This window comes from Oncorhynchus kisutch, linkage group LG12 (genome assembly GCF_002021735.2).
Source record: "Oncorhynchus kisutch isolate 150728-3 linkage group LG12, Okis_V2, whole genome shotgun sequence".
Lineage (NCBI taxonomy): Eukaryota > Metazoa > Chordata > Actinopteri > Salmoniformes > Salmonidae > Oncorhynchus > Oncorhynchus kisutch.
The window spans coordinates 43,238,828-43,252,965 of record NC_034185.2 but is presented as its reverse complement, the minus strand read 5'-3'; the positions used below and the strand labels follow the sequence as shown (position 1 = coordinate 43,252,965).

Genomic DNA, 14,138 nt, shown 5'->3' with positions numbered 1-14,138 from the left:
ATTGTGTGTAGATTGATGACTTAAAATATTTCAGAATAAGGCTAATGTAACAAAATGTAGAAGTCAAGGGGTCTGAATACTTTCCAAATGAACTGTATGCAGCGTTTACTGTGAATTTAGTCTCCGAACGCAGGAACATTGCGCTTTTTGGCTTCACAACAAGCACACCATTCACTGAGGTAAAAGGTATGAGACTTCAAGAGTTTAATCATTTCAATTTGGCAGTAGAAGACTAGCCATTAAGTTTATTTTAATCCCAAGACAATTATGACAGTCACAGCACATAGATACCAGTAGCAGAACTTCTTGAGAAGTCTATGGAAAGTTTATTTAGTTTGACTAATTCCCATGAAGAATGGAGGAATTAAACAGACAACTCTTGATAGTAAAAATGGGGTAAATAACTTTCTTCATCATCAGTTGAACATAACGAATTAGACCATATTACAGCAGATAGGATTCAATTGAATCCTACAGATGAAGAACCACAAAAAGGTCAATATGCATTATGAAATGTAGATAACATATTACATCATTCAAAATTAATTAAACGAAAACATTGGTGTAATAATTGGCAAGTATCTTCTAAACTATGCTGATGTGGTATACAAAAACATTTATTCTAAAATGGAAATAGGCCTATGGTTCTTCGCTGTGAGGATTCAATTTGGCAACATGAATTATAGCTTCCAACCATCTTCTCGTGACCTTTGGACACCACAAAATCCCAAACGGTACTAACCGTGACATCAAAGCAGACAGAGGGTGCTCAAAACCTGCTAATTTACAAATCAAAACACCATAAAAATCAAACTTATATATATATATATATATAAAAAAAAGTCAGTGACAGCATCCATAGCACTTCCAAAATCTCAGAATCTTCATTTCTGGTCATCTAAGGAACTTAACCAGAAATCCATTTCCTCCACTCAGGCACACGATCCAACTAAAAGACAGCCAAGTCACCTTGGAACGTAGATCCGGGTATCCAGCCCAAAGGACTGCTTCGGCACCACAGTTAGCATTGTAAGTTAAGAGAATAAAATGTAAGATGCGGTTTGTGCACGTTTCCAGAGGGGGCTGGGTTGAGGTTGGAGTGATGTGACGGGGTCTTATGAGGTCTGGCACTGGACCCCGCCAGCGGACGGGTTGTCATCCTCTTCCATGTAATGGTATTGGCTGCGTCTTACTCTGGCCGGGTCGCAGTCCTCCAGGTCGGTGTATATGTAGAGGTCGTCGTCCATGCTCTCAGGCTGCTCCGCTTCCCTCTTGGCAGGAAGGTAGTGCTCTAGCTCCTTCAGCTTGTGCTTGGGGAGGAAGTTGGCCTCGGGGAATACCACCTTGGGCAAAAAGAAAATGGGTTTCATTTCTACGTCGTAACCTTTTCTTTAAAAAACGTCATGAAATTAAGAACCAACTGAAACAGTAGAGCAACCACGTTACGAGTTACACAGTGCAGACTTGTGTCAATTACATAATCACAATAAAAGTTATACTACAAAATGGCCACAAGGTTGGTATGGTTGACTAAGTCTCCAGTGGTTTAATAAAACAGCAGTAGTCTGCAGCAGTAGTTAGTCAAGCAATTTAATACATTTTAACTGAGGGAATGAATGACACCATTTACTTTTTAAATATATATTTTTTTAGCTTACGGCACCTGGTATTCCCAGATGGTCTCCCATCCCAATACTAACCAGACCCTGTTTTCTCCCAGAATTAGGTCCCTTGGCTATCTCTGCAACTCCTCAATGTGATTGGGAGAAGTGAAGGTCGAATCATGCATCCTCCAAAATATGTCCCACCTGGCCACCTACTTATCACACTGTTTGCTTGACCCAAATGTCAGCCACACCAATGTGTCGGAGGTAACACCGTTTGACTGCCCGGAGTCAGCTTGCAAGCGCAAGGATTTGCTAAGACACGATGAGCCAAGGCAAGCCCCACCATCCAAATCCTCCCCCGGACTGCGTCGGGCCAATTGTGCGCCGTCCTGTGGGGGTCGCGGGCGAATTAGGACACCAGTTCCCAATATATTCACACGGCACAAAAATATGAACGCAACAATTTCAAAGATTTTACTGAGTTACATTTCACAAGGAAATCAGTCCATAGAAATATAGAATTTCACATGACTGTAAATACAAATAACTTAATTTTTTAAAGTAGGGGCGTGGATCAGAAAACCAGTCAGTATCTGGTGTGACCACTTGCCGCATGACATCTCCGCATACAGTTGATCAGGCTGTGGAATGTAGTCCCACTCCTCTTCAATGGCTGTGTGAAGTTGCTGGATGTTGGCAGGAACTGGAACGCGCTGTCGTAAACGTTGATCCGGAGCATTCAAATATGCTCAATGTTTGACATGGCCGGTGAGTATGCAGGCCATGGAAGAACGGACATTTTCAGCTTTCAGGAATTGTGTACAAATTCTTGCAACATGGGTCCATGCATTATCATGCTGAAACATGAGGTGATTGCGGCAAATTAATGGTAGGACAATGGGCCTCAGGATCTCACAGTATCTCTGTGCATTCAAATTGTGAGTGATAAAATGCAATTGTGTTCGTTGTACATAGCTTATGACTTCACATCCCATAACCCTACCGCCACCATGGGGCACTATGTTCACAAGGTTGACATCAGCAAACCCCTTGCCCACACAATACATACACACTGTCTGCCATCTGCCCGGAACAGTTGAAACCGGGATTAATCTGTGAAGAGCACATATCTCCAGCGTGCCAGTGGTGATTGAAGGTGAACATTTGCCCACTGAAGTCAGTTACGACGTCGAACTGTAGTCAGGTCAAGACCCCAGTGAGAACGACGAGCATGCAAATGAGCTTCCCCGAGATGGTTTCTGACAGTGTGTGCAGAAATTCTTCAGTTGTGCAAACCCAGTTTCATCAGCTGTCCGGGTAGCTGTTATCAGACAATCCCACATGTGAAGAAGCCAGATGAGGCGGTCCTGGGCTGGCGTGGTTACACCTGGTCTGCGGTTGTTAGGCCAGTCAGAAGTACTGCCACACTCTACGATGACGTTGGGGGGTTGCTTATGGTAGTGAAAATAACTTTAAATTCTCTGGCAACAGCTTTGGTGGACATCCCTGCAGTCACCATGCCAATCTGTGGCATTGTGTTGTGACAAAACTGCATATTTTAGTGGCCTTATATTGTCCCCAGCACAAGGTGCACCTGTGTAATGATCAGGCTTCTTGATATGTCACACCTGTCAGGATGGATGGATTATCATGGCAAAGGAGAAATGCTCACTAACAGGAATGTAAACACATTTGTGCACATGTGAGAGAATCAAGCTTTTTGTGCATTAGGAACATTTCTGGGAACTTTTATTTCAGCTCATGAAACATGGGACCAACACTTTATATGTTGTGTTTATATTTTTGTTCAGAATAAATATAAAGATAGATATTGAACTGCAGTATCAAGTCCTGAATGGTGGAACACATTGAAAGGTGTGTGTTTCACAGAACATACCGAAAAGAGGATAATGAGGCGTCCATTTTCAAATGGCCGGCGGTGCATGGGCATCCCCTCATTCATGACACACTTCTTGTCGCCAGGTTTGATCAATTCCCCTGCGAAGGTAAAAAATATTTCAAGAGACTATAAACTAGTGCTGTCATGATACCAACATTTTACTAAGCCAAGTATCAAAGACGGCTATGAATATAGATGAGAACTCTTGGTTGAAAGTGTGGTCTACCGCTTAGGTACCCTACCTCAGGCAAGTAATACCTCAAGACTTCTTTAATATTAAGACCTCGTGCACCTGCTGTTATTGACAAATATACACAACCCCACCCCTCGTCTTACCAGACGTAGCGGCTTGGTCCTGCCGATGCACGGAAAACCCAGCCAGCTCTATATTATCCGTGTTGTCATTCAGCCACAACTCGGTGAAAAAGATTTTACAGTTAATGGCCCATTGGTAAGATGATCTACCGTCCAGACCATCAAGTTTGTTTTCCAGCGATTGTACGTTGGCCAATAAAACCGATGGTAATGACGATTTACTCACTCGCATACGAATCCTAACGAGGCACCCCAACCTTCTTTCTCCCCCTGTATCTCTGTAGCCTTTTCTTCACGCAAATGACGGGGATTTGGGCCTGGTCTGCGGAGAGCAGTATATCCTTTGCGTCTGACTCATTAAAATAAAAATCTTCGTCCAGTACAAGGTGAGTAATCGCTGTTCTGATGTCCAGAAGATATGTTCAGTCATAAGAGATGGCAGTAGCAACTTTATGTACAAAAATGAGGGGGAAAAAACAAAATAGCACAGCTGGTTAGGAGCCCATAAAAACGGCAGCCATCCCCTCCGGCACCATTACAATGTCATTGTGGCAGTAAGGGGAAAACACTGCATGAAATCTTTACGCTTCAGTTAACACTCTCCCTCCCCCCTGATCCCCCTCTCAAACACACACCTCTCTCCCCCAAAACACATACGCACACGACTCCCAACTTTAAAAACATTAGGCAACAAACGTTGTAAAGTCCCCTGTTTAGGGGACCTACGTGGTTCTGGTAAGGGTTCCGACCGTCATTTTCGTTGAAATCGATCGGTGGACACCATAGATCGAAATGGCAAGCATTGAGCATTCTTACGGACACAGGAAGGAGTATGCCTGTTGCCTGTGTGAAGAAGGATGTGAAATCTGACACCACTTGAAGCTGGGATGTCCCTCCTATGATTTAATTCGCTCTTCAGACTGTCCATCAACTCATGGCTGAACCCTACGTCATAGCGTTTAATGTTAGTGGCTAAACCCCTATGCCTGAAATCGTAACACAGCAGGAGAATGGTTTAATTGCTGTAGCACATTCAGAGCGATTTATAGCCAGTCATCTAAAATTTTAGATTTTAAACAAAAAAACAGTCAGACAAGATTAATATGAGATGAAAGGCGAGTTCCTAGCCAGACGTTCACAGCGATGGGGGCAGACATTTTGATCGAGACCTTTGCATATTTTCTACATTCTAACACTAAATATACAAATGTGTATTTATTTTATTCTAGGCAAGTCAGTTAAGAACAAAATCTTATTTACAATGACGGCCTACAGCGACCAAATCCGGACGATTGCTGAGCCAATTGCGCGCCGCCCTATAGAACTCCCTATCACGGCCGGTTGTGATACCCTGGTTCGAATCCAGGCTGTGTCTTTAGGTGACGCCTCTAGCACTGAGATGCAGTGCCTTAGACCACTGCGCCACTCATGCGCCCCATTTTACAGTTATAAGGAAGGAGAAATCTCATAGGCATTTTATAAATTGATTACACTATATTTAGAAACAATAAGTAATTTCAAGCCTAATGTCACAGTTGTCAAAACTACGTCAAAATATTTCATATTTTCATACTTTTATAATTTTGTTCTCTTTTGGGGCAGCAGGTAACCTAGTGGTTAGAGAGTTGGACTAGTAACTGAAAGGTTTCAAGATCGAATCCCTGAGCTAACAAGGTAAAAATCTGTCGTTCTGTCCCTGAACAAGGCAGTTAACCTACTGTTCCTAGGCAGTCATTGAAAATAAGTGTTCTTAACTGACTTGCCTAGTTAAAAGGTAAAATTTAAAAAAAGTTACACCTCAGCAATTTATAGCAATATTTTACCAGAAAGGTGAGATTAACTTTTTTTTGTTGAGTATGCAGCATTACTAGTTATTGTTTATGTCCCTCGTGATAAAAAAATGATAAAAAACTTTTGCTTATATTCATGAAGAGGATGTGCGATAGACAAAGGCAAACTAATCTGCTGGCATCATGGCACGTCATCAACGTCGCTCTAATTACAGTCAGACAGTTGAAGAAACTTGCGTGGACTTCTAGAAAGGCTCTGTAAGAAATGTTTCATATTTACTTTTAATTATCAGAACATTAACCATGTGTGTTCGCTTGTTTTGTACTGTTCTGTAGTTTCGACCCAATGATTCATCTGACAAAGCTTTGCGTCCTGCAGGCCCAGGCATGGCTCAAAGCTGGCGAGACATTCAATAATGTAAATTTGCTCAAAATTGCTAAAGAAAAAGGAGGAAGATCAAGTAAGCAGAGTCCCGAGCATCCACTCAAACTCCATGTGTGGGGGGCAATTTTTCGCCAGGGACCAGGCCTATATTTGATGGTAAGTTTGACCATTTACAAAGCAAAAGTTACATAAAATATTGCAGCCTACCCCTGACGGACTGTTATTTGTTCCACAATAATTCCCTGTTGCCTCCTTTTTCAGATATCATGGCTCGAGATTTCATTGAAGAAATCATAAAGCGATATGCTGGACCCTATGTCAGAAAGGTGATTTTCACCTTGTCAGCTCGGGGGTTGCTAGTCCAACGCTCTAACCATTGCACTCCACGAGCAGCCTGCCTGTTACGCGAACGCAGTAGAAGCCAAGGTAAATTGCTAGCATTAAACTTATCTTATAAAAAACAATCAATCATAATTACTAGTTATAACTACTAATCCAGTTTAGCAGGAAATATTAACCAGGTGAAATTGTGTCATTTCTCTTGCGTTCATTGCACGCAGAATCAGGGTATATGCAACAGTTTGGGCTGCCTGGCTCATTGCGAACTAATTTGCCAAAATTTTACGTAATTATGACATACATTGTAGGTTGTGCAATGTAACAAGAATATTTAGACTTAGGGATGCCACCAGTTAGATAAAATACCGAACGGTTCCGTATTTCACTGAAATAAACGTTTTGTTTTCGAAATGATAGTTTCCAGATTCTACCATAATAATGACCAAAGGCTCGTATTTCTGTGTGTTATGTTATAATTAAGTCTGATTTGATAGCAGTCTGAGCAGCAGCAGGCCCGTAATAATTCATTCAAACAGCACTTTCGTGCGTTTTGCCAGCAGCTCGTCGCAAGCACAGCGCTGTTTATGACTTCAAGCCCATCAGCCTAATGGCTGGTGTAACCAATGTGAAATGGCTAGCTAGTTAGCTGGGTGTGCGCTAATACTGTTTCAAACGTCACTCGCTTTTAGATTTGGAGTAGTTATTCGTAGCGATGGGTAACGATGCTTCGAGTGTGGCTGTTGTCGATGTGTTCCTGGTTCGAGCCCAGGTAGGGGCGAGGGGGACGGAAGCTATACTGTTACACTGGCAATACTATAGTGCCTATAAGAACATCCAATAGTCAAAGGTATATGAAATACCAATAGTAGAGATAAATAGTCCTATAAATACTATATTAACTACAACCTAAAATCTCTTACCTTGGAATATTGAAGTCTCATGTTAAAAGGAAACACCAACTTTCTGAGCAAGGAACTTAAATGTTAGCTTTTTTACATGGCACATATGACTTTCTTCTCCAAAACTTAGTTTTTGCATTATTTAAACCAAATTGAACATGTTTCATTATTTATTTGAGGCTAAATTGATTTTATTGATGTTTTATATTAAGTGTTAATTCAGTATTGTTGTAATTGTCATTATTACAACAACAAAAAAAAGTCTGATTCATCGGTATCGGCTATTTTGGTCCTCCAATAAATCGGCATCGGTGTTGAAAAACATGATGTCGACATGAGTCTTCAATATTCCCAGGTAAGAAGTTTTAGGGTGTAGTTATTATAGGACTATTTATCTCTATACCATTTGTATTTCATATATCTTTGACTATTGGATGTTCTAATAGGTACTTTAGTATTGCCAGCCTAATCTCGGGAGTTGATAGGCTTGAAGTCAAACAGCACAATGCTTGAAGCACAGCGAAGAGCTGCTGGCAAATGCACGAAAGTGCTGTATGAATGAATGCTTATGAGCCTGCTGTTGTCTACCACCGCTCAGTCAGACTGCTCTATCAAATCATAGACTTAATTATAATATAATAACACAGAAATATGAGCCTTAGATCATTAATAAGGTAAATCCAGAAACTATAATTTCAAAAACAAAAGTTTATTCTTTCAGTGTCTAAATATTGCTGTTACATTGCACAACCTTCAATGTTATGTCATAATTATGAAAAATTGTCAAATTAATTACGGTCTTTGTTAGGAAGAAATGGTTCACACAGTTCGCAACGAGCCAGGCGGCCTAAACTGCTGACTATACCCCGACTTTGCTTGCACAGAATGCAAGAAAAGTGACAATTTCCTTAGTTAAAAGAAATTAATGTTAGCAGGCAATATTAACTAAATATGCAGTTTTAAAATTATATACTTGTGTATTGATTTTAAGAAAGGCATTGATGTTTATGCTTTGGTACAACGACAGCGCTTTTTTCACGAATGTGCTTGTTAAATCACCCGTTTGCTGAAGTAGGCTGTGATTCAATGACAAATTAACAGGCGCTGTACAAAGTGATGGTCAGCAGTACAGTACTTGGCTATTTAGCTAAAGAATCCCTGTGTTGTGCGGACGGGAGGCCGGTTGTAATTGTAAGTAGGCCTATTTTATTTATTTTTTTAACTACTATTTTATATAGGTTTAGGCGTCGAAGAAAGACTCCAATTAAGCCCTCTTGTCTGTAAAGTCAAATTAAAATGAACATTGTTGAAATGAATTGCTCGTCTGGTGTAGGTTCTCGCCATCTGTTGGTGTGTCAACACTTGCATAACAAGTTAGTTATATTTTTAGCACCAGTCACTGTTCACCTAATATTGATTGCACTGCAGTTGTCGCCAGTTTAAATTGAACCTTTATTTAACTAGGCAAGTCAGGTAAGAACAAATTCTTATTTACAATGAAGGCTTACCGGCAAACCCAGATGACTGACTATGGGCCAATTGTGCGCCGCCCTGAATTCGAACCAAGGACTGTAGTAAAGCCTCTTGCACCAAGATGCAGTGCCTTAGAGAGCCATGAACAACACACACGTATATATTTTTCTCTTCAGAACCTTAACCGGGTGTAGGTAGATGTGGAAAGATGCAAGTTGGGGAGGGGGGTTCCCACCTAGCTTGGCTATTAGACAATTCTTTAGTGAAGGTTGAATAATCTATTGTTCCGCTAAGTATTAAAGGTTCCAATTGATAAAGCGTGTTTAGCCACAATTGTCCCTAACCAACAAATTTGGGCATAGTCGAAAGCGTGCTGGACTTCGGGCGAGAATGTTGAGTTCAAAACCTGCTCCCTGCTTGTTTCATTAGATTATTATGCTGGTCTCAGCGCAAATAACCTGGATTGTTACTCCCATCTCACTCCTGCTCTCTTCCACACGCCATTCTCCGCCTGAGTGGATCGCTTGTGGGCGTGCTGGCAGGATGTACTGTTTTTTTATTCTGTATATATGAATGACAAAATCAGCCTTCACTTAAATCATGTTTCTAGTCTATTGCATAGTTACAATGTGTAACCATTGATGTCCCAGGAGCGGTGTATAATTTTAATACATACATGCATGCAGACACAGCATCATTCAAAGAATGGCTTTTGATACACCTGGTTCTGGATAATACTGAGAAAAATAACTTGCCAAATAATGATTTGTGAATTAACTTTGACAAAAAAACATGTACAATTGTCTACATTAACTAACATTTCCTCTCAAATTGTACATTTTTTTGCTTGACCTGTTATGACGTTCTAATTCCTTAAATTAGCTTCCGCTGTATTGTTTTGTCAGCCATCTTTGCTGAAGAAAGTCACCAGGAACTGGTGGCTCGCGTCAAATTCGTCATTCGATATGATTGGTCCTATAAAAACCTTGGGACCCAAATGCATAATGAGTGCACTAACTCCTCCTTGGTGGTCTGGAACAATGAAGCCGTGATGCTGGGTACCTACTGCGGTGTAAGCTCGTAATTGTTAAAGGAGGAACCACTGTACTGTCAAGTGAGCAGGTTGTTAGCTAGCTAGTAGGCAACATGACAATGTTTTTTGTTATCAAACCAATAATTAACGACCCGGGATTAGTTTAAAATGGCCCACAACATGGTTGTGAACTCATATCAAATGCGCGCAAAATGATGCAGGAAGAAAAAAGTAGCGCTGGTAATATGGGTCATATCTTTAACCATTTGAGCTAGAGACACGCCGTTTTCTTGGCTGTATGCTGCAAAAATGCCTGTCATTAAGTTGTGCATTTCCGGTCACTCAGAGGCTGCATGACCGCAAACTTGCACGTGCAAAGTCTACTTAGACTGGCCTGTGCTCTTGGTTATACCAGGCAATAAAATGCTCCAATGTACCAAATGTAACAGAAGAGTCATCAGGGTCTGTGTACCCACTCGCTATCACCACTAACCTATATTTTTAAAACTGATGGAGGAATAGATGCGCAGAAAGAGTGGACAGAAAGAAGTAGGTGATGGCTGGCTGATCACAGCTGCCACACGAGAGATGCGCATGAAAGTGAAGTGGACATTGAACATACAAGAGCCTAGTTGCTGTTGCTTAAAATTTTACTTTTTATGACAGGTGCCAGCAGGTTCTTTAGATTGGTAGGACTGACAAATTTGGAAGCATCATATGAAACGGTACTACGGTATAAGTATCATGACATTTAGATACCGTTACGATGGTACCAGTATACCGTGCAACACCACAATAGTTTTTTTTAAATGCATAAAAAAAATGTGCACAATGTTGTACAAGGTTTCTGTTAAGTGAAATACCTGGGTGGCAGGTGATGAGGAGGCTTCGGTTGTCCAGAGTTTGACAAGGCTTCTGGAAACCACACAGGGCCTCCACCAGCTGCAGCTCCATAGTCATGATCAGATTGTCCCCTTGCCTGTAGAATAGAGCATAGTCAATACCAACCGGACTGCGATCAATTGCATTTCAATTCAGGAAGTGAAAATCAAGAACTGAGAAGTGACTGACTCTCAAATGGGGATTTTTTGTTGCTGAAAATTTCCATTCAGTTCTTGAAATTGGCCAAATTTTAATTTTGTTACAAGCCTAGTTAGACCTTTTTCCAGTACACGACACACTGATGTCACACAGTAACATACAACTTGTATTACCTTTTTGGGTTCTCATACGTTTACAATGATATTTTCATTATTGCGTGAACAGTTGCTAAGATTATATTTGGTTTTTGCTAAATAACTTTGATGCAGCAGTTTTTAGCTAGAATGTGAACGCTCATTGATATAGCCATTTTACTGGTTGAAATGTTTACTTATAATGCTGTTGATTTGCATTAAGCAGGACATTCATACGAGCCTTAAAACCTGATTATAATCCAAAAGTAGTGTGAAAAGCACTCATAAGCAACATGTAAAGAGCCTTTTTTTGCTGGACTTCTATAACAACTCCCACCAACTTCCGTGTGTCGCCCTCAAAAGCAATGTTTGCAAACACAGAAAGGAGTCTATAGGCGAGTACAGAATACAGACCAATACAACACTGAAGAATACAAAAGGTCTCATGTGGAACATTGGAACTGCCAAATATGTGCACAAACACATTTGTTGGTCCAATCAGACAATGTGATATAGACATAGGGTAGAGAGGTAGGTAGTGAATAAGAACTGGCATGAGAGGTTTAATCTTTTACCTGGTGAAGACGGGATGGACTCTCTGATCCAGGACAATGATGATGTCACCAGGCTCTAGTCCTGGCTCCTGATCTCCCTCCCCGCGGAAAACTAGCTTCTGCCCATCCTTCATACCTGCAACAATTTAGGATTAATTTAACTCAACTGGCCCGTATTTAACTGCATTAAGAAAAGACTGATCAGAATTCTGGTAATGGCGTTCACACGCAACCATGACATAGGGAACATTTAGGGCGCATTCACATATCCCTAGATGATTTGGATCCTAGAGCGTTTGGTAACCAGATCCACACTATCATGGTCCAGAGATGTGATCCATTAGTACTAGTCGCATGAAATTTAGTTAGAAATTATATCCAGTTCAGTTCATTTCCATTCTTGTCAAAGCATTTGTAGAATTCAAGAAAACGCTCCAGGGTACCAAATTCATAAACTCATCCAAAAAAAAAAGAGCCCCTTTTTCAGGACCAAAGATAATTCGTAAAAATCCAAATAACCTCAGATCTTCATTGTAAAGGGTTTAAACACCGTTTCCCCATGCTTGTTCAATGAACCATAAACAATGAACTGTGGAACGGTCGTTAATACACTAACAGCTTACAGATGGTAGGCAATTAAGGTCACAGTTATGAAAACTTAGGACACTAAAGAGGATTTTCTACCGACTCTGAAAAACACCAAAAGACGCCCTGTCATCTGCGTGAACGTGCCTTAGGCATGTTGCAAGGAGGCATGAGGACTGCAGATGTGGCCAGGGCAATAAATTGCAATGTCCGTACTGTGAGACGCCTAAAACAGCGCTACAGGGAGACAGGATAGAGAGCTGATCGTCCTTGCAGTGGCAGACCACGTGTAAGAACACCTGCACAGGATCGGTACATCCGAACCTCACAACTGCGGGACAGGTACAGGATGACAACTGCCCAAGTCTCACCAGGAACGCATAATCCCTCCAGTGCTCAGACTGTCCGCAATAGGCTGAGAGAGGCTGGACTGAGGGCTTGTAGAACTGTTGTAAGGCAGGTCCTCTCCAGACAAGGACCTGCCTAACCGAACAAACCCACCATCGCTGGACCAGACAGGACTGGCAAAAAGTGCTCTTCACTTACGAGTCGCGGTTTTGTCTCACAAGGGGCGATGGTCGGATTCGCGTTTATCGTCAAAGGAATGAGTGTTACACTGAGGCCTGTACTCTGGAGCGGGATCGATTTGGAGGTAGATGGTCCGTCATGGTCTGGGTCGGTGTGTCACAGCATCATCTGACTGAGCTGGTTGTCATTGCAGGCGATCTCAACACTGTGCATTACAGGGAAGACATCCTCCTCCCTCATGTTGTACCCTTCCTGCAGGCTCATCCTGACATGACCCTCCAGCATGACAATACCACCAGCCATACTGCTCGTTCCGTGCATGATTTCCTACAAGACAGGAATGTCAGTGTTCTGCCATGGCCAGGAAAGAGCCCGGATCTCAATCCCATTAAGCACATCTGGAACCTGTTGGATCAGAGAGTGAGGGCCATTCCCCCCAGAAATGTCTGAACTTGCAGGTGCCTTGGTGGAAGAATGGAGCAAGAACAGGCAAATCTGGTGCAGTCCATGAGGAGGAGATGCACTGCAGTACTTAATACAGCTAGTGGCCACACCAGATACTGGCTGTTACGTTTGATTTTGACTTGACCGCCCCCCCCCACCACCTTTGTTCAGGGACATATTATTCCATTTCTGTTCGTCACATCTGTGTAACTTGTTCAGTTTGTCTCAGTTGTTGAATCTTATGTTCATACAAATATTTACATGTTAACAGGCTGACGACACCGCTCGCGTTGCGTGCGCTGAAAAATAAATTTTGAAATCTATATTATTCAATTATTGCACGCTAACGAGCATCTGGTTGCCAAGGGATAAAATAGAAATAAAAAAACCCACGTCGGTATAACCAAGGAGGAGATGGCACGTGGGTACCAACTTCTATAAACCAATGAGGAGATGGGAGGGGCAGGACTTGCAGCGTGATCTGCGTCACAAATAGAACCGACTTCTAGTTTATCCCTTGGCAACCAGATGCACCTAATTTATGAAAGTTGCCAATCGAAATATAAAGTCAAGAAGAGAAAGCCTAGAAGGAAGAGAGATGACGAAAAACAAGTCGGTTGACCATTGTGTTGTGTGAATTAATTGGCGGAGTAGAGGACCTTGTGCATTTCAGGTAAAATAACACACTACAGTTTGCTTCAGTATAGGGATTTCACTCTGGCTGTCCATTGGATAAATTCACAAAGGCTTTAGTAACTCAAGGTTACACCTAGTGATCTTGCTGAGTGAGCATTATTTTTTTAAATGGGCAAGTCCACCCCTTATCAATCATCTCCAGCACAATACCAGTGTCTACATGTGAAAACAGCAGCCACAACATTTAGTAGAAAATAAATAAAGGGGTTCTTTTTCAAAACAGATTCACGGGGAGCAAGAAAATTACCCTCCTTCTGGATAGAAACTTGTTGCAACTTGTTGCAGGACACAATCCTGTCTCGGAGCTCTACAGACAATTCCGTCGACCTCATGGCTTGGTTTTTGCTCTGACATGCACTGTCAACTATGGGACCTTATATAGACAGGTGTGATCCTTTCCTAATCATGTCCAATC

General features: G+C 41.7%; 1 protein-coding gene across 6 annotated transcripts in view; it reads right to left on the bottom strand.

Annotated features, from left to right (window-relative positions):
* Window positions 1-208: 208 nt before the first annotated feature.
* Window positions 209-14,138, bottom strand: part of LOC109901021 (dnaJ homolog subfamily A member 1-like) — a 36,942-nt gene continuing 23,012 nt past the window's right edge. For 4 of the 6 annotated variants that reach the window (XM_031837578.1, XM_031837577.1, XM_020496995.2 and 1 more), the window contains exons 6-9: window positions 11,492-11,606; window positions 10,605-10,720; window positions 3,505-3,605; window positions 209-1,343 (exon numbers count right to left, since the gene is read on the bottom strand). In XM_031837578.1, the coding sequence (XP_031693438.1) occupies window positions 1,116-1,343; window positions 3,505-3,605; window positions 10,605-10,720; window positions 11,492-11,606 (560 nt within the window). In that variant the 3' untranslated portion in view covers window positions 209-1,115. The remainder of the gene's footprint in view (window positions 1,344-3,504; window positions 3,606-10,604; window positions 10,721-11,491; window positions 11,607-14,138) is intronic. The other 2 variants (XM_031837580.1, XM_020496997.2) reach the window with 1 other exon arrangement.